The sequence below is a fragment of the Microcaecilia unicolor genome, chromosome 1 (genome assembly GCF_901765095.1).
Source record: "Microcaecilia unicolor chromosome 1, aMicUni1.1, whole genome shotgun sequence".
NCBI classification, from domain to species: domain Eukaryota; kingdom Metazoa; phylum Chordata; class Amphibia; order Gymnophiona; family Siphonopidae; genus Microcaecilia; species Microcaecilia unicolor.
In genome coordinates, this window is record NC_044031.1 from 760,619,495 (window position 1) to 760,640,173 (window position 20,679).

Sequence of the window (20,679 nt, forward strand, 5' to 3'; positions counted from 1 at the left end):
GTAGCAGGGGCCCACCCACTTAGGGCTCAGGCCCACCCAACAGTAGCACACGTTTAGCAGTAGCTGGTGGGGATTCCAAGCTCCGCCAGCTGAAGACTTCCCCCTGACGGTAACGAAAACGCTACTCCCCATGATACCGGCACCTACACATGCTCAGTTTTCAGCACATGCTTGCTGAAAAAACTGCCAAGGTGGAGAGGAGCGTTTTCCCCTCCAGCTGAGATATTTTTTGGGCAGTGGAGGGGGGTGTGGGGGGGGGAGAACACTTGATGCCCACCCACTTCTTGCCCTGGCCCACCCAAAATCTGTCGTCTGGCTACGCCCCTGATCCCAACCTTTACATGCTAAGGGGTAGCATTTAGCACCTGCTGATTGCTAATGCGCCCTTAGTAAAAGGATTCCCTGAAGCTTTTGCAGGAGACTTACCTGTACGTATAAATTAACTTCGGCGCTTCTGCACAAGTAAGGAAAGTTGCCTCCTGTTTTAAGATGAGCTCTTCTGGCATTGGGGTACAGTTTATACATTTCTTCTTTAGCTTCAGTTGAAAGAGCACTCTGGTCAAACACCTTGAAAAGAAATTAGAACCAATTCAGCTCGTAAAAGACAACAACCAAGACTTGTGCCACCTAAGGACCGATTAGAAGGGAATGATATGCTTAAAAACATAGTAACATAGTAGATGACGGCAGAAAAAGACCTGCATGGTCCATCCAGTCTGCCCAACAAGACAAACTCACATGTGTATATCTTACCTTGATCTGCACCTGCCCCCCCAGGGCACAGACCGTACAAGTCTGCCCAGCAGTATTTCCCGCCCACCAACCACCAGTCCCGCCCCCCCCCCCCCCCCCCCCACCGGCTCTGGCACAGACCGCACAAGTCTGCCCTCCACTATCCTCGCCTCCCAACCACCAACCTCTCCTCCCCCACCTGCTCCGCCACCCAATTTTGGCTAAGCTTCTGAGGATCCATTCCTACTGCACAGGATTCCTTTATGCATATCCCACGCATGTTTGAATTCCGTTACCGTTTTCATCTCCACCAGCTCCCGCGGGAGGGCATTCCAAGCATCCACCACCCTCTCCGTGAAAAAGAAGCTCCTGCTTGCATTTTTGCAATTGTCAGGTTTTTTTTTTTTTTAATTTACTTATATATTTCTTGTGATTTAACAACTGCATTTTATAAAGAGATTCACCGAATAGAAATATGATCTCAGTACAATACAAATAGTGCCATGATGGAAGAACATTCAAATAGCAGATATAACATGATGTCAGCATAATCCCAATGAAACATCTAATCAAGCATTAGAACATTTGTATAACAGATACAATGCTGATGCTTTTCCTACAATACAGCTTACCATGTAGCTGAGGGGTCAAACGCAGCTATACAGATGGGGGACAAGATGGGTGATACAGAGTCAATTGGGATAAATAGATAGGTGGCTAAACTCAAAGCAAGTTCTATGTATAGTTAGGAACTGGTCTAAGTTGAATAGTTTATGCATTTGGATCATGGTAATCATGGAAGGGTGAGAATAGACTATAGCTTAACCGAGATTGGATAGCAGAGCCGGTAGTGGGAGGCGGGGCTGGAGGTTGGGAGGCGGGGATAGCGCTGGGCAGACTTATACGGTCTGTGCCAGAGCCGGTGGTTGGGAGGTGGGGCTAGTGCTGGGCAGACTTATACGGTCTGTGCCCTGAAGAGCACAGGTACAAATCAAAGTAGGGTATACACAAAAGTAGCACACATGAGTTGTCTTGTTGGGCAGACTGGATGGACCGTGTAGGTCTTTTTCTGCCGTCATCTACTATGTTACTATGTAATGTGATTTATTCAGACTTGCCTGGGAATAAAATGAAGAGATTGCAAACCTTTCAAATTGCAGCGGTTAGATTGCTAGGTAATAAGCATAAATATGACCATGTCACCCTGTTATCTCTGGCTGCCCATTAAATGTAGCGTCTGCTTTAAGGTGCTCACAAGGCTTTCTATGATTTTGACCCGCCTTATTGAAGTACCTTAGCAATACCTTACAGGATTTTAGAACGGTGGCTCCGTCTAAGGCTATAGAGTAAGAAGAAACTGGACCAGAGAGAGAAAGAGAGCGTTCTTCTGCTTGGCCCCACTCTTATGGAATGAATTACCAAAAGGGGTGGAGGTGGGGGGGTCCAAGGAGCTGATCCTGGTACCTTTGGCTCTCTTCAGAGCAGATTCAACCACCAACAAGTAATGTGGTAACTGTTACTTTTCTAATCAAGAAGCTTCATGTTTACTGGGTGTGTGAGACAAATTCTTATCTGGGCATCCCTCACCTTTGGGAATTTTGTGAATGGGGGTTCTGGGGCTTTCCTTTATAAGGTTGAGGAATTGGAGGATGTGCCCTGGATTCCTCCCCCTTAAAAGTGAAACAGAATGTCTATGCCATTTCTTTAGAAAAATCAGTGAAGGAAAAAAAGTCTCCCCCCCAGAAGACCTCCCTCTTTTCCAGTTGAGCCCTCCCTCCTCAGAGCTGCTGAGTTTATATTGAGACTCAGAAAATATTCCACTAAAGAGCATCAACCATGTGCCTATTTTTTTTTACTTTATTTTTATTTTAGAAAAAAAAACAAACAAACAATAAACTGAACAAACACCCCCCCCCCCCCCCCGTAACAGCAGAGGACATACTGTTACTCATGGCAGAATTCTGCGTCTTTTTGACACAATAACTCAATATAACCACTATCCATGAGCCATAATTAATTCAAATGCAACAGCAAAAAAGTGTTATTTCTCAAATATGCAGGAGTTTGAAAGGATTTAGGGAAGAATTCATCAGTACGCAGCTATGGAATGCACTTCCTAGAGACATCACCAGCCTGAGGGACTACCTGATCTTTCGCAAGGCACTAAAAACACATCTGTTTACCAAAGCATTTTCTCCGGGAACAATGTAGGCCATTGCTTCCACCACCTGGCATACGTGGATCCTGCTTAGTCCTAATCTTTTGTACTGTTATATGCAGTGTTGTTTTTCTAGCAAAAAAGGTGCCGGTACTCAAATGCTAGGCCACCCTTCAGGAGCGGGGTGATCACTGAGGGACCCACCCCACAATAGCCAGGCCCCCTGCAACCAGTCACAGAATCTATGTCAAGACTGAATTGGTTTGTAGAGCCTGAGCTCTTTCATTAAAACTTGGGTTCCATGGGTCAATTTTAGCAGACAATGGAAAAGGTGCCGGTACTCAGTACCCCGGTTATATGTTTCGTTTCCTTTCTTTCTTGCCCTTCTACTCTACTATTCTCATTTGTATCTGATATCTCCCGAGTTCTCTCTCTCCGGATAATGTGGGGTACAAATACCTTAAATAAATAAATAAATTCCTGTAATATCCATCATACACACCATAACTTCAGGTCCTGTTTTTGGGGGCTCTTACTTTATCAATCTGTAGAGCCTGAGGAAAGCTTGGGAGTTGCTCATTCTTGCAGTAACAATGGAAATACTTTCACAAAGTCAGTTCTTCTCTCAGTCTCCATGAATTGATGAATAAAAATTCAGAAAAAAAAAAGTCAGAAGCCCTAAAGCCCATGCCCTCCTCTCCAACACACACACACCCTTCTTCATGCTCAACTTGTGTCCTCACCGATTTTTTCCCAGTCAGGTGGTAGGGTTGGCAAGACAGGCCGTCAACCCTACAAGCCAGCCTATTCTCCACAGCCCCCTCACCAGTCATACAGCCAGAAACTAATCTGCTGACCCCAAACCAGTCATCCAAAATAGCATGCCTGCTCTCCAGTGTTGCCAGATGGAAAACATTTGTCACGACCAAAACCGCACAAAGTCAATTTGCATGTGAATGACATCATTAATAAATATTGAGGCCATTTGCATACAAATGACATCATTAAGCCCGCCTCCCTCGGGCTTCTACTGGCCGCAGCTGTGGGAAAACCAGCCAACCCGCGGCCAGTGGCCGCAGAGAAAAAAAACCCACGGTGGGCGAAAAAAAACGCTGGCGGGGCTTAAATAAAAAAGCCGCCCCAAATCCCACAACCCGCACGTGGCGTGAAAAAGCTGTAGCGGCTCGCGGAACGGAGCCCAATTGGGCGAGAAACCCGCAGCTCTCCCTCTCAAGCAGTCGGTGAGCCTGCCTTCCTTCCCCCACAGTCTGACAAGCAGATAACCAGTGTGCTGAAAACCCCCTAAAGAAGCAGACAGTTCCTAGCCAAAGCAGCCAACTGCCAGGATCAAAGTATAAAAGCCTCAGGGCTCCTCACCAGTTCACCTGTTTTCCTCTCACTGCGGTGTGTTCTTTGTAGTGCACAGAATGGTTCTCACTATGTTACACCAAGCGGTGTCTGTATTCCCCCAGCTGAGTTCTCCTTTCATTCTCTTGAGAATAAAGGGAGGCTACAAGCACTGAGAGCCAGAGGCGTAGCCAGACAACAGATTTTGGGTGGGCCTAGGCAAGAAGTGTTCTTCCTCCAACCACCACCCAAAAAGTATCTCAGCTGGCAGGAAAATGCTTCTTTTCACCCTGGCAGTCTGCAGCAGGCATGTGCAGGTGTCGGTATCATGGAAAGTAGTGTTTTCATTAGCGTCGGGGGAAGTCTTCATCTGACCGAATTTAGGATCCCCACCAGCTACTGTTAAACGTGTACTACTGTTGGGTGGGCCTACGCCCCTGCTGAGATCCATGTTGTGCCTGATCTGAGCTGTTCTCTGCATTGTGGCAAGAGGAAACTGGGAAAAGCAGAAAAATTAACTAGTGAGGAGCCTTTGCTGCCTTTATGTTCTTTGATTCTAGCAGCTGGCCAAATTCGACGGTGGTGGGGGGGGAGGAATTCTGCATTGCGCAGAATTCCACCACGAGTAAAACTGTATACCTTCACTATGAGGCTTAACAAACGACACAGAATAATCCCCTTCACCCCAGAATCCCTCTCCCAAGCGTATGCCTAATTGAAGGTCAACACTTTAGAGAGGGTACCCACCGACACCTGGGGCCAAAGACTCCATTGCTGGTTCACATCTCCACAGGCCCGGATTTAAAAATAGGCTAAAGTAGGCAACTTACTAGGACACCAAATTGTTGAAGGTGCTACATACCCAGGTTAAAGAGGGGCCTCCATCTTTTCTACATGTCAAAAGGAACACCACCATGACATTGTAACCTCCTTCACCTCTGATCTTTCCAAGCTTGCCTATAGGTAGCAGAATCTTAAATGCTGCAGTGTGTCTCAAGGAAGCTTCCTATTCCAAATGCATTCAAAATTGACAGTGGGGTGGTTAACATTGGCCCTAAGGCTCTTTGAAGCATAAAATGTTTTGTACTTTTTGGGGGATCTTGCCAGGTATTTGTGACCTGGATTGCCACTCTTGGATACTGGGCTTGATGGATCTTCGGTCTGTTCCAGTATGGCAATACTTATGTACTTACTAGTGCAACAAAGTCCGTTTTGTCAAAAATGAAATGGGCCCTAGGAAGGCTCTTGTCTAAGCGATTTCTCCTCTCTCCTCTGCCCTCTCCGCCATGTCCCGCAATTCTGGCCTCCTCTCCATATCCAGCGATTCTCCTCTGCCCTGCCCTCCGTGACCCGCGATTCTGGCCTCCCCTCCTTGTCCAGAAATTCTCTGCCCTGCCCTCCCCTCCATGTCCGGCGATTCTCTTCTGCCCTGCCCTCCCCTCCGTGTCCCGCAATTCTGGCCTCCCCTCCATGTCCAGCAATTCTCCTCTGCCCTGCCCTCCGTGTCCCACAATTCTGGCCACGCCTCCATGTCCAGAAATTCTCCTCTGCTCTGCCCTCCCCTCCATGTTCCTTGATTCTGGCCTCCCCTCCATGTCCAGTGATTCTCCTCTGCCCTGCCCTCCCATCCGTGTCCTGTGATTCGCCCCTCACCTCCCATCCCCTCCATGTCCAGCGATTCTCTTCTACCCTGCCCTCCCATCCCATCCGTGTCCTGCGATTCTCCCCTCGCAGGTTGGGCTAGTGTCGCCTCCAGCGTTCCCTGCAGGCAGGTTGGGCTCACGTCGCCTCTAGTGTTCCGTTGCCTTCACTTGGGTTCGTAACATCCTGACATCAGTTCGCCTCCAGCGTTCCCTTCCCTCTGTGTCCCGCCCTCCTCTGACGTCATTTCGGCTCTACGCAAGGGCGGGACAATGAGAGGGAAGGGAACGCTGGAGGCGAGCTGACGTCACTAACATGTTACGAACCCAGCCAGCCAGTCAAAGAACCTTGAGATACAAATTATTATATAGATGATTGATGCAATACCTTTAGGCATCGCAAGAGTCATAAGAATCGGCATGATGCCCATTAGCCTTGATGTTGCCAGTGTCAGAACATGAAAACAAGGTAAAAGGCAGCTAGGTTGTTCCTTGATCTGACTCTCCAGCTCCTCGAAGACTGCTAATGCCAACATAAAAGAGAAGGGCATGTCTTGTTGGGTCAGCTGAGGAGTTATCAATGGTCTAGTCCCAGACAGGAGTTTGATGTGCCCCTCCAATGCTGAGCAGGTTACTGATCTTCCATCTGGGAGAACATGGCAGATAAAGTGGCCGGATCCTTCTTCAGCGGAGCAGTGATGGCCTCTATCAATGCTGGATGTTGATGCATCCCCAACGACCAGTACAGTTCATGGATCTTTTAAGTCCGATAGCAATGATTTAGAATCAGACTGTGGAGAACCGAAGAGCCTCTTTCTGTTTTTCATGGCCACAAAGTCCTCTTTGGGTCATCTGCAGACGACAGAGATTGCACTTAAGAGGCTCTGCAAGTCAGGTTTAGACATTACAATTACCAATTTGCTTCCGATTTTGCCTTGCTTCACTGCACGTTTTAAATTTGCTGGGGGCATTTTTTCTGGATCTGGAAATGACTGGATGACTGTCTGAGTGGGACGTGAGTACTTTGATAGAAAATGTCACTGAAAAATCTAGCTGAGTTGAAATCAAAGGACTGTTTTGTATAAGAAAGCCCAGCTAAGCTGTCAGAGAGCACCACAAGATGGAGAAGAGAGGCAGATATCAAAAAGAAAGAAAGGAAAAAAAACCCTAAATGACCCAAAAGGAAGTGGTAACCTAAATGTGTAAAAACGGAAGTTTTAAATGTTTCTAAAGAAGTGGATCAGCTGAGAGGGAGACATTGTATTGCTTCATAGTAACATAGTAGATGACGGCAGAAAAAGACCTGCACGGTCCATCCAGTCTGCCTAACAAGATAAACTCATATGTGCTACTTTTTGTGTATACCTTATCTTGATTTGTACCTGTCCTCTTCAGGGCACAGACCGTATAAGTCTGCCCAGCACTATCCCCACCTCCCAACCACCAGCCCCGCCTCCCAACCACCGGCTCTGGCACAGACCGTATAAGTCTGCCCAGCACTATCCCCGCCTCCCAACCACCAGCCTCGCCTCCCACCACCGGTTCTGGCACAGACCATATAAGTCTGCCCAGCACTATCCCCGCCTCCAAACCACCAGTCCCGCCTCCCACCATAGGCTCTAGCACAGACCGTATAAGTCTGCCCAGCACCATCTCCGTCTCCTGCCACCGGCTTTGCCACCCAATCTCGTCTAAGCTCTTTAGGATCCATTCCTTCTGAGCAGGATTCCTTTATGTTTATTCATGGGAAACACACAACTGAGGTGGCCGTACTTGACGCAATACAGAACTTCCTGCACATACCCAGTTGAATTAAAAAAAGTTCTTTGACAATGCAAAGTAAAGTGAAGCTTTCCTGCCCACACAGGGCTCCATCAGAAACATCATCCACTTGTGAGGACTTGATACCCGGTTTATCACTAGAGAAAAATCAGACAGCCCTGAAATAGACCTCGCTGGCAGCTGAGTGGAAGAACAAAGCAGCAGACACGGGCTCTGCTGGCACGAGGAGAGGTAACTGATAAAACTGGAATAAATCATACCTTGGGAGTAATTCTATAGGAAAGCAGGTGAAATGGGAGACTATGATAGGTGGAAGATTGTCTGCTGTTTTGTTAAAATAAAAATCAGCAGACCTAATGAAGTGCTTCTCAATCCTCAGGCACCCTTATGTTTTTAAACGTGCAGCACACTGGTCTCCGTGGATTAAGCGGCGTGACAACAGAAGAGAATTAACAAGGCAAAAGGAAAAGTTACGAAAGTACTGAAAGCCCCACTAGAGGCTAGAAGACTCAAAAGAGGTGGCTAAGGAGGGGCAAGAGAAGGCGAGATTGTGTGCTGCACAAAACAAAGCCTTTCCCTGCTCTATATCCTACCATTAAGTTCAAGTTCCATTATTTCTTGATATTCTGCCTACAGAAGCACATCTACAGCCTTCTCCGGAGTAGCCCCCACACTCTGGAACGCATTGCCTGAAAGGCTCCACACAAGACTATCTGTACATTGCCGAAGGGTTAGAAGGTAAAGTTTGCCTATTTGCGGATGATACTAAGATCTGTAACAGAGTGGACACCCGGGAGGGATTGGAAAACATGAAAAAGGATCTGAGGAAGCTAGAAGAATGGTCTAAGGTTTGGCAATTAAAATTCAATGCGAAGAAATGCAAAGTGATGCACTTAGGGAGTAGAAATCCACGGGAGATGTATGTGTTAGGTGGGGAGAGTCTGATAGGAACGGATGGGGAGAGGGATCTTGGGGTGATAGTATCTGAGGATTTGAAGGCGACGAAACAGTGTGACAAGGCGGTGGCAGTATCTAGAAGGTTGTTGGGCTGTATAGAGAGAGGAGTGACCAGCAGAAGAAAGGGGGTGTTGATGCCCCTGTATAAGTCGTTGGTGAGACCCCACCTGGAGTATTGTGTTCAGTTTTGGAGGCCGTATCTTGTTAAGGATGTAAAAAGAATTGAAGCGGTGCAAAGAAAAGCTATGAGAATGGTATGGGATTTGCATTACAAGACGTATGAGGAGAGACTTGCTGAACTAAACATGTATACTCTGGAGGAAAGGAGAAACAGGGGTGATATGATACAGAAGTTCAAATATTTGAAAGGTATTAATCTGCAAACAAACCTTTTCCGGAGAGGGGAAGGCAGTAGAACGAGAGGACATGAAATGAGATTGAAGGGGGGCAGACTCAAGAAAAATGTCAGGAAGTATTTTTTCACGGAGAGAGTAGTGGATGCTTGGAATGCCCTCCCACGGGAGGTGGTGGAAATGAAAACAGTAACGGAATTCAAACATGCGTGGGATAAGCATAAAGGAATCCTGTGCCGAAGGAATGGATCCTCAGGAGCTTAGTCAAGATCGGGAGGCGGGGCTGGTGGTTGGGAGGCGGGGATAGGGCTGGGCAGACTTATACGGTCTGTGCCAGAGCCGGTGATGGGAAGCGGGACTGGTGGTTGGGAGGCGGGGATAGTGCTGGACAGACTTGTACGGTCTGTGCCTGTGCCAGAGCCGGTGGTTGGGAGGTGGGGCTGGTGGTTGGGAGGGGGGGATAGTGCGGGGCAGACTTATACGGTCTGTGCCCTGAAGAGCACAGGTACAAATCAAAGTAGGGTATACACAAAAAGCAGCAAATATGAGTTATCTTGTTGGGCAGACTGGATGGACCGTGCAGGTCTTTTTCTGCCGTCATCTACTATGTTACTATGTACAGGAAGCAGGTGAAAGCTTGGCTCTTCATCCAGGCCTTTAATAGAAGAAGCAACTAACTTCTTAGTCTCACACACACACTCAAGCAGTGACACAGGCTGAACATACTGCATCCGGACATGTTTATCCATTCCTACCCTAACTGAGATAATATTTAACCATCTCTCTGACCTCATGTGCAACTTCCTTTAAATTAGTCACCTTACTTTCTAACTCTTCTTACTCTGTTACCTATCTATATGTTCCATTTTTTGCTTATGCCCTTCACTGTATCTTAAATGTTCTATTATGTATTGTGTTGACATTGTAAGTACTATACTATGCATTGATATGTGAATATTTTTATTGCTGTAATTGTCTATTGCTCATGTTTGATTTATTCTTACTGTACACCGCCTTGAGTGAATTCCTTCAAAAAGGCAGTAAATAAATCCTAATAAATAAATAAGTGGTTTACAACATAATCAAATCTGATTAAGATCAACAGGAGGAAAGAGTCACTTAAAGGAGAGAAAGATAGCAGAGATGACCAGCTCCAAATAACTGCAACCATGGTCACTATCCCTGACGCACTGGAAATCGACTGGAATGGCCCTCTGATGCGACTCCAGGCCTTCAAGCACTGTCAGTTTCCAGAACTGATTAAACTGCCCTCAGCACTCAGGTCAATGTGCAATTGGTAAAAAAAATTCATGAGAAAGGTTAGGAGTATCATAAAAAACCCCCCACAAACCTAACATTTACAAGAAAATTCTTTATTATCAGAAAGAGACAAATAAGGTTCCAATACCAGCCATGTTTCAGCTACAATATGCATCAGGAGTCTAATAAGTTACATCTATTATAGATTCAAGCAATATAAACACAAAACTCAAGACTCAGACATAGAAGTTTGATAAACCTGAATGTCATTTGGAGTTTATATTGTTTGAATCAATAAGGGATAAAACTGATTATTTATTTAATTTATTTATTAGGATTTATTTACCACCTTTTTGAAGGAATTCACTCAAGGCGGTTTACAGTAAGAATAAATAAAACATGAACAGTAAAAATATTCAAATAACAATACAAAATATGGCATAGTATATTACTTACGTCAACACAATACGTAATAGAACATTTGAATTGACAGTGTAGGGTATAAGCAAAGATGGAACATAGAGATAGGTAACAGAGTAAAAAGAGTTAGAGAGTAAGGCGACTAATTTAAAGAAAGGTGCACATGAGGTCAGAGAGATGGTTAAATATTATATCAGCTAGGGTAGGAGTGGGTAAACATATCCGGATGCAGATTATACCCCTAATGCAGGTGGTGTAGCTGTATCAAGGCTGCTGTTGGGCCCATCAGTGTTAAAATGTACCATCTGATGGTACTTGATGTGCAGATGCTGGTACAGTTCAGTGTTACATCAAAAATGAGAGAAATACTAAAAATGATGAACACCGTAACTACAGCTTTTCTAAGAAGGAAAAGGGATGAAACCAAGGTGGTCCCAATGTGAAAAACAGATTATAAATGCAAGATGATACTACTCAATGAACCCATGGAAAAATGCAGAAGAAAAAAACAGACGGAGGTGGCTCTATGAAATCATCGGCAAAGGACATGCCCAGGTCAATGGACTAAACAGCTCTACCAGTTTCCAGAGCTTTGCTTACAGGTTTTATGACCCAAGTTCTGTTGATAACATCACCCATGTGTATCCTGCTAGTCCTCTGAGAAACTCTTCCACCACATTTGGCAATGAAGTGATCAGAACCGAGATGTCACATTACGATGGGAATTTAAATGTTTATGCAATGTATTTCATACACTGTGCCCCCCACTGTACACACAGAGGAGTGGCTTAGTGGTTAGAGTGGTGGACTTTGGTCCTGGGGAACTGAGTTCGATTCCCGGCACAGGCAGCTCCTTGTGACTCTGGGCAAGTCACTTAACCCTCCATTGCCCCATGTAAGCCGCATTGAGCCTGCCGTGAGTGGGAAAGCGCAGGGTACAAATGTAACAAAAATAAAATAGATACTATTGGAGATTCTACATGGAATGTTGCTATTCCACTAGCAACATTCCATGTAGAAGGCTGCGCAGGCTTCTGTTTCTGTGAGTCTGTCAGACTCACAGAAGCAGAAGCCTGCGCGGCCACATTGGTGATGTGCAAGGGCCGACTGGGGAACTGAGGAACTGAGTTCGATTCCCACTTCAGGCACAGGCAGCTCCTTGTGACTCTGGGCAAGTCACTTAACCCTCCATTGCCCCATGTAAGCCGCATTGAGCCTGCCATGAGTGGGAAAGCGCAGGGTACAAATGTAACAAAAATAAAAAAATTACAAAAAGGCACTGAAGTCCTAAAGCAAGTCAATATCATCCATCTGTAAAATCATCTGCTTTTTTCTGTCATGCAAAGTAGAGGTTTTATCAAAACCTACTGTATCTCCAAAAGGCAGGGATTACACAAAGAACCAAGATGAATGGTCAACTACGACCCAAACTTACATCCATAATAATAACAGGAAGGTCTCGAATTTTATGTGGCTCCACATAAGAGTTTTGGCAGTTCAGGGTAAGCCGAGATGCAAGCTCGCTTTGGCAAAGACTTTCCAGCTTTTGAAAAACAGAAAAAAAAAAAAAAAAAAATTAGTGCGTCATTTTACATTGCATTTCCAAGATCACAGTTGGCTGCAAGAAGCCTCAAACATCTGCTGGCTTTGGGAAGATGTGATTACCTGAGATACTGTGATCAGGAATCTGAGCTCTTTCCTTTATTTTTCTCTCTCCATTCCCAATTTAGCCAAGCTATTGACGTGGTGGTCCTTGGCCAGAGGGTACAAGCCATGGTTCCCTCCAAAGCTCAGCTCATGTGGCTCTTAAGTGAGGTCAGTGAGTCCACCATTGATTAACAGATGATACTCTTACACTCTTCCTTCCCCAGTTAGCCTGAAGGACAGATCTGACCCAGAACCTGAACCCAGATGCCCAACAGAATCCAGGACTGCCACTCAGATATGAAGCTGGCCTGAGCAATACATTCTCAATTTGTAAATAATTAAAGAATTCAAACGCTTGCTTGATCACTAATTCTGTAATTAGAGAGATTGATTTCTATGGTTGTGGGTATTGTCTGTCCGATCTCAGGCAAGTCACTTTATCTGTCTCAAGTCTCCACTTAGCTTATAAGCTCCTAAAGGCAGGGACATGTTGCACCTTATTGAACTGCATCCATCCACTGGCACTATAAAAATGCCTTTCCAATGTCTATATCTGGCACTATAAAAAGAAGGCGTATTCTCCACGCCCTTCCAGTGTCTATCTACAAGCGCTATAAAAATGCCTTTCCAATGTCTATATCTGGCACTATAAAAAGAAGGCGTATTCTCCACGCCCTTCCAGTGTCTATCTACAAGCGCTATAAAAATGCCTTTCCAATGTCTATATCTGGCGCTATAAAAAGAAGGCGTATTCTCCACGCCCTTCCAGTGTCTATCTACAAGCGCTATAAAAATGCCTTTCCAATGTCTATATCTGGCGCTATAAAAAGAAGGCGTATTCTCCACGCCCTTCCAGTGTCTATCTACAAGCGCTATAAAAATGCCTTTCCAATGTCTATATCTGGCACTATAAAAAGAAGGCGTATTCTCCACGCCCTTCCAGTGTCTATCTACAAGTGCTATAAAAATGCCTTTCCAATGTCTATATCTGGCGCTATAAAAATATCTTTCCAGTGTCTATTTTGTCACTTCTTTCAGCAGTTTCCGGACTTCTCCATTCTACTGAGCTCTATGAAAGTCACAGTAACCGCATCTCCACTGGACCTGTGACTGTTGGGGGCTGAAGGTGCTGAAGCCCAATACAGATCCAATCTGACTGCGCTGGAACATCAAATGAGCGAAAGGAAGCTGCCAGGTTTAATACCATCCTGCCACCTCTCTCTCCCAGCAACAACTGTTTCTCTCTCAGAGAAACACAGAATATAAACAGCGCTAAGGCCATCAAGTCTGTCTGATTTCATTCCTAGTCAGATACTATACTTAATTTCTGACACGTCTTTATTGTCTCTGCTTATCCCAGGGTTTTCGTCAATTCACCACCTTTTCAGCAAAGAAACCCTGACCTCATATTCTGTAACCTTTCCTCTGAAAAGTTTGCTTCCTGGGGGCACTTACACATTTGCGATATTTGTCTCTATTGTTATTCCTCAGTTTCTCCTCTAGTGAATATATATTTTGATCTTGTAAGTTTCATGATAGAGGGCCTTTGGTACAGACCTTGCATTATTTTGGAAGCACATATGTGGACCATCTAATATTGAGCCTACAAAAAGGTGGGATAATGTGGGATACAAATGTAATAATAATAATAATAATAATAATAATAATACTCTGCTTATATTCTTGTTTATAACTGGATGTCAATAGTCAGGTTATGCCTGTCCCTACGCACCCTAGCATCTTTCCGGCTCTGGTCACTACCTTACTGCACTTTTCTGTTATTTTGACCCTTCATTGTGTACCAGTCCTTTGGAATTCTGACCCCAAATGCACGAGCCTGCACTGTCTTTGCATAGAAATCTAGCTACTCCACCACCCTTCAAGCTTTCCTATGGTCACTCTTCATTCATATCTGCTCCCTCAGGACTGTCCGACGCTTGCAGATCTTAGCAGTACTAAAAGTGTTTTCTTATTTATTTATGGAGCAAATACTTAATCCATTAGGACCCTTGCTGTTACCTACAAACTTTTCCTACGGTTTGCTCTGTAATATTGCTGAGAAAGACACTGAACAAGACTGGCCCCTGAGGTACTCCACTAATCTTCTTTGGATTTAGTTCCACCTCTTTCCAAACCCTGTGCTTAAGTGAGCTGCAATACAATACGCTCAGAGGGCTTATCGTCTCAGTTTGTAAACGCAATGGAGGATGCGCCCTAGATCACAGGGAAGCGGCGAGATTTGAATCCTGGCTTCCCTGGTTCTTGGACGACTGCTTTAACCGTTAGGCTACTGCAGTCTTTCCTTCTCTGAATGAATTTCATTTACCATTCCCCTCTGCGTCTATCTCTTAACCAGTTTTTACTCCACTCCACTACCTTGAGGCCCATCCCCAGGTTGCTCAGTTTATCAGACACAGGTCAAAATAATACCATAGGCAAATTGGGAATTATAATTAGACTTGTTAGACCTTGTTGACTTGCCACCCAGGACTGCTAAAAGACCAGCACGCACATTCCTTAATCTTCACTTCCCCAGCTGTAAAGGACTAAAATACAGACTAACACATGCGTCCAGCTTTTCCTACATGAGCACGCAGCTGTGGAATGCACTGCCGCTTAACCTAAAAACAATTTACGAACTAATTAACTTTCGTAAATCTCTGAAGGCCTCTCTCTTCAACAAGGCATACCACAATGATCAATAATTGTAACTGTAACACATCACCACTTTACCTTATATTCTCATTGTTATCTCTCTATACCTGATTGCTTAATTCTATTATGTCATCCATGTTCTTATGTAATACCAATTGTATCTTTTACTCTGGAATGGCAAATGCCATGATGGAACATTGTAAGCCACATTGAGCCTGCAAATAGGTGGGAAAATGTAGGATGCAAATGCAACAAATCTCTATATATAAAACGCACCTCCAACATTCTAATGAAGCCTCCATAAGTCCCGACATTCTAAATCTGTGGTGGTGTAGATCAAAGTTTGCCCATGAGTGTTTGCCCTGCCCTCGCCTGTAAGGGAAGGGATGCTACTTTAGCTATCATAAGAGGGGGGGGAGAGGAGTAGGAGGGGGGGGAACACACTCACTCTCTCACACTCACGGTGTCTCACATACACACTCGCACACAGTCATTCTGAAACACACACACTCACTCACAGATACACAACCACACAGACACAATTTCTCTCTGACACACAATCGCACAGTCACTCTCTCTCTCTCGCACAGTCACTCTCACACACACACTCACTCAAACATACACACTACGAGGAAAGCCTGGCTAGCGCCCGTTTCATTTGTTTTGGAAACGGGCCTTTTTTACTAGTAAATAAATAAATAAAATATTATAACCTGTGACTTTACTGTCAAAATCGTTACACATTTTGGTGATGTCACTTCTCCAAGTCTGGCGATTGTGCTGTACTGTCTTTTTTTTTTTTTCTGTACAAATGTGTGGAACTAGTACATACATCTGTAAGAATAACTAGTAATTACACTTTACAAAATAAAAACTCCTTTCCTCTAGCATTAGTTACCAAGCACGTTGTGATCCTGTTCAGGTAATACGTTTATGAAGATGCATTTTGGAAAACTGTAAAATTGCACACAGATGGTGATGAGAGTGAAGAAAGAGTAAATCTTCTGCAGCAAACGCCAGTCACACCCCCATTGCTGGAATCTCTTACCCGATCTACCATGAAATCAATCCCATCCGCCATCACAGGATCCATGGGCCCTGAAGCAAAATTACCCAGAACGATTTTTTTCAGCATAAACGCAGGCATCAACCAAAAGCTGCAAAAAATATTAATGAACGAATGAGATCTAAAGCTTAAATATGGTTCTGGAGCTTGCAGTCTGCCTCTCTCTTAAGAAAAGAGAAAGAGGTCTTTGCTTAACAGCACTTCCAAAAAAAAGTCTCTTTTCCTTATTTTATAAACCAAAGAAACTCTGTACTTTACATTTTCAATACATTTCCTGCAACTGCTGGTGGTGAGCTTGGTATAATCACAGCCTTCAATTTCCTGCAGCTGTTCTGAGGTAAATTTTATGACGAGTTAGAAAATGCAGCAGGAAATGAATACAGATGTAACATAAATTTCTATTTACTTTATAAAACCAAAGATGTTTTCTGATAGGTCTTCTGTTTCCAAATAACTTTTGTTCTCTTTTTTTTGGAGGGGGGGAGGGAGAAGAGATCATAATGATTGGTACAGGGAAGGAAGGAGGGGGGCAGAGAACAGAAAGGCGATCTCAGAGGAGTTTGCAGGTAAGAGGGACAAGAGATGTGGCGAGGAAAAGAAAGGGTACTTGGGGCAGGAGACCCAGTTAGGAAAGTGATGGAAGCAGGACATATCCACTTTCTCATTCCTCCTCTCAATATTCCCTTATCTCACTTATTCACACACATACTCCAATACCCACCTCAACCTCTAATTCACTTTCACTCCCCGAGCTCCTCCCTTACTCCACAACCTCCCTCCTCCCGAGCTCTTCCCTTACACTGTGATCCCCGAGATCCTCCCTTACTCCACAACACCTACCCCCAGCTCCTCACTTACTCCACAACCCCCTCCCCTGAGCCCTTACTCTACAATTCCCCAAAGGTCCTCCCTTACTCTGTGACCCGCGAAATCTTCCTTTACTCTGACAACCCTCCCCAGAGCTCCTCCCTTACTCCATAAATCCCCCTCCCCCGAGCTCCTTCCTTCTCCACTACACCCTCCCTCCTCCCTTACTCCATTACATCCCTCCCTCCTGACCTCCTCCCTTCCTCCCCTCCCCCAAGCTCCTCCACCCCTTCCCTCCCTACCTCCTCCATCAACCCCTCCCCACTGAGCTCTACCCTTACTCCACCCCCCTCCCCACTGAGCTCCTCTTTTACTCCATCACCCCCTTCCCCACCGAGCTCCTCCCTTACTCCACCACCCTCCCTGAGTTCCACTTTGGTCTTATTAAACCACAAAACCTTCTCCACAGGTGTGCAGTATGCCCGTACATGTTCCTGCTACGTAACCTCTTTATTCTCCTGGTCTTACATACACACTCAAACAGATATACACACACTAGTTTTACTGGGATTAGAATGCTTTACATGTTTCCCTCGGTCCACCCCCTTTTACTAATTCAGATGATTATTTCATTTTTATTGTTTTCAAACCTCCGCCGTGCCCCGTCGCCGGGGTCGGCGCTAGGTACCTGGAACCTTCCGGAGGGAACCGTGCTCGACCGGACCGGGGGGGCGTCCCTCGCCCGGGCTCGGGGACCATCCGCGCACCTGCCTGCCTGATCCGCTCCCCGCCGCCTCGGCCCATCCGTCGCGCCGGGTCCAACCACGCGGGGGCCCCCCTTCTCCCTTCCTCCCCGGTCGGCGGAGAGAACCCGCGTTCCCTCGCACTTCGGGCTCTCCGTTTCCCCGGAAAAGAGCGCGGGCAGAGGAGGGGGTCCCGCGGCCCGACCCCCGCCAGCTTCCCTCCGCCGTCCCCGTACGGGGACCGCGGAGCTCCGTCAGGCGGGGGCATCGGCCCCGGCGTCCGAGGGGAGCCCGTCCGGGTCTCTCTCGCGAGAGGCTTTCCGCACGCCTTCCCCTCTCTGGCCCGGCCCTCCCGCGCGCATCGGTGGGGAGGCGCCCGAGGCCCGTGCAGAGGAATTCTCTACTGGGAAACCTACTTACTGACTGAATGGAACAGCTTTCTTAATGGTTCTATGTGTACTGCCAACTAATACAAGCTAGATTAAGGTATTAGAAAACTAGGCACACGCTTAGAGCCCAAGCTCTGCTTAAGACTCAAGAGGTCTGGCATTTATCTGAATTCTACTGATTTTTTGCATTAAGGATGTCTAATGTGTCTGACCATTTTTCAAAGTTTAAAACTTCTATCTGCAAGTCTGCAAAACACGGACTGCAGGGAAAGAGAAGCAGGATTTATTATCTATGGTTCAGGGTATAGTTAGTCCACGGTTTTTGTCTGTGAAGGACTCGTTTGTCTCAGGATTTGTGGTCAGTAGGATAACTCGCTGCTAAGAGTGATAATCTTTTATCAGGATATATTATTGGTGTAATTTCTCACAATCTTCTCAGGATAGTAGTGGTGTGATCATATATCTTTATATAGATCTACAAGCCATAAAGCCCGTTAAAACGGGCGACATTTTTGTTGTGAAAAATGTAATGAAATAGCCAAAGCAAGAAATGAGAGTGGATGTCTACAGTACACTTTTATATACTATGACCCTCCTCTCTCCCCTGCCCCCCCCCCAACCACCCATGTCCAGCGACTCTCCTCTCTCCCCTGCCCCCCCTCCAGCCACCCATGTCCAGCGACTCTCCTCTCTCTCCTGCCCCCCCTCCAGCCACCCATGTCCAGTGACCCTCCTCTCTCCCCTGCCCCCCTCCAGCCACCCATGTCCAGCGACCCTCCTCTCCCCCTGCCCCAAGTCTCGGCGGCCATTTTGAAGAGCGATCCGGCAGCGGGGGAGAGTCAGCGCCGGCAGCGGGCAGGCAGGCAAGACTGGGGTTCTTTCCTGCCTGCCCCGAAGAATTCGCTGGACAACCTGGGTGGCTGGAGGGGGGGGGCAGGGGAGAGAGGAGGGTAGCTGGACATGGGTGGCTGAAGGGGGGGGCAGGGGAGAGAGGAGAGTCGCTGGACATGGGTGGCTGGAGGGGGGCAGGGGAGAGAGGAGAGTCGCTGTACAGCGCTGTGTACGTTTAGTATAGTTCAAAAAGACAGAAGAACTGATATTCTAGTTCAGTTTGTTGGAGTGATTAGACACTGTAGTCTGTTTCTGTCATTCTACTGGTTTTTGTTTTTGGAAATATGTGACTGATTTCTCAATAAAATTCTTCTACTAATTAAAATTTTTTTTTAAATATTTAATCTGTTTAACTGAAGGAAAGCACAAAAACATCCGATTGAGTTTTGCTTTATGTAAAGATTAACCCAGTAGCATAAGTAGGAGGGTGCCAGACCACAGAGTGCCGTGTCTATGACGTTTGCCAGCAACTGCCCACACTATAATAACTACGAAAGGCCAGGGATCAGAAGCTCTCATGTCTGTAGGTTATTTATTTTTGTTACATTTGTACCCCGCGCTTTCCCACTCAAAGCAGGTTCAATGCGTCTTACACAATAATAATATGGATTACAGAGTATTGATAGGGAAAATATAAGTTAATTATAGCAGAATAATGAAAGAGATAGGTAGGTAGGTAGAGATGGGCAAGGGTGAAGGGAGTAGGAGAGGTATGAGCAAGGGGTAGGTAAGCATTGGAGGAGGGGTAGAGGAGGCGGGAGGGGGGATGGGACACGGGATAAGCATAGGGAAATTTGGTGGGAGATGTAGTCTGGGTCTTTATCTTTTGGATAGGTGTTGGGTAGATGGGTTCATAGGATTAGATTGGGTCATTTGGGTAGGAGAGGTATGAGCAAGGGTAGGTGAGCACTGGAGGAGGGGTAGAGGAGGCGGGAGGGGGATGGGACACAGGCTAAGCAAAGGGAAATTTGGTGGGAGATGTGGTCTAGGTCATTGTCGTTGTTTCCTGGATATGTGATGGGTAGACGGGTTCTTAGGATTAGTTTGGGTCATTAGGGTAGGCTTGTTTGAACAGATGGGTTTTTTGTGATTTCCGGAAGGGTAGATGGTAAAATTATGTATAATCATACCTGATAATTTTCTTTCCATTAATCATAGCTGATCAATCCATAGACTGGTGGGTTGTGTCCATCTACCAGCAGGTGGAGATAGAGAGCAAACTTTTGCCTCCCTATATGTGGTCATGTGCTGCCGGAAACTCCTCAGTATGTCGATATCAAAGCTCCATCCGCAGGACTCAGCACTTAGAGAATTACACCCACGAAGGGACACTCTGCCCAGCTCACCACCGCCGAAACGGGGGAGGGGAATTAACCCAGCTCATCCCCACACAAGTGGGGGAGGGGAATCCGTCCAGCTCATCCCCGCGGAGCTGGGGAGGGACACCACACCCGCCGATGCGGGGGGATCTGGCTTATCCTGCAACCGCAACCGCGGGAGGAGCTGACTGACCCTAACACCGCCGAAGCGGGAGGGGTACAAAGCTGCCCTACAGCCGCACGAAGCGGGAGGGAGTGCCGGCAGAATTTATGTCTCAATCCAGCCCCGTAAAACGGAGGGGAGAGGAATGCAGCAGCTCACTGTAACACAAACTCGTCTCAACTCTTGAAGAATCCAAGTGAAAGAACTTGAACACGAAGTCTTTCTGAAATAACTGAAGACTAAACTTGAACCTGAAATGCAACCAGAATAAAAACAGAACAGATATCTGGGAGGGGCTATGGATTGATCAGCTATGATTAATGGAAAGAAAATTATCAGGTATGATTATA

General features: G+C 46.1%; 1 protein-coding gene across 1 annotated transcript in view; it reads right to left on the reverse strand.

Moving 5' to 3' along the window:
• SPG21 (SPG21 abhydrolase domain containing, maspardin) overlaps positions 1–20,679 on the reverse strand; it is a 91,797-nt gene that overhangs the window by 10,450 nt on the left and 60,668 nt on the right. Inside the window, exons 6-8 of the mRNA XM_030189756.1 lie at positions 16,000–16,108; positions 12,085–12,192; positions 427–567 (exon numbers count right to left, since the gene is read on the reverse strand). Of these exons, the coding sequence (XP_030045616.1) occupies positions 427–567; positions 12,085–12,192; positions 16,000–16,108 (358 nt within the window). The remainder of the gene's footprint in view (positions 1–426; positions 568–12,084; positions 12,193–15,999; positions 16,109–20,679) is intronic.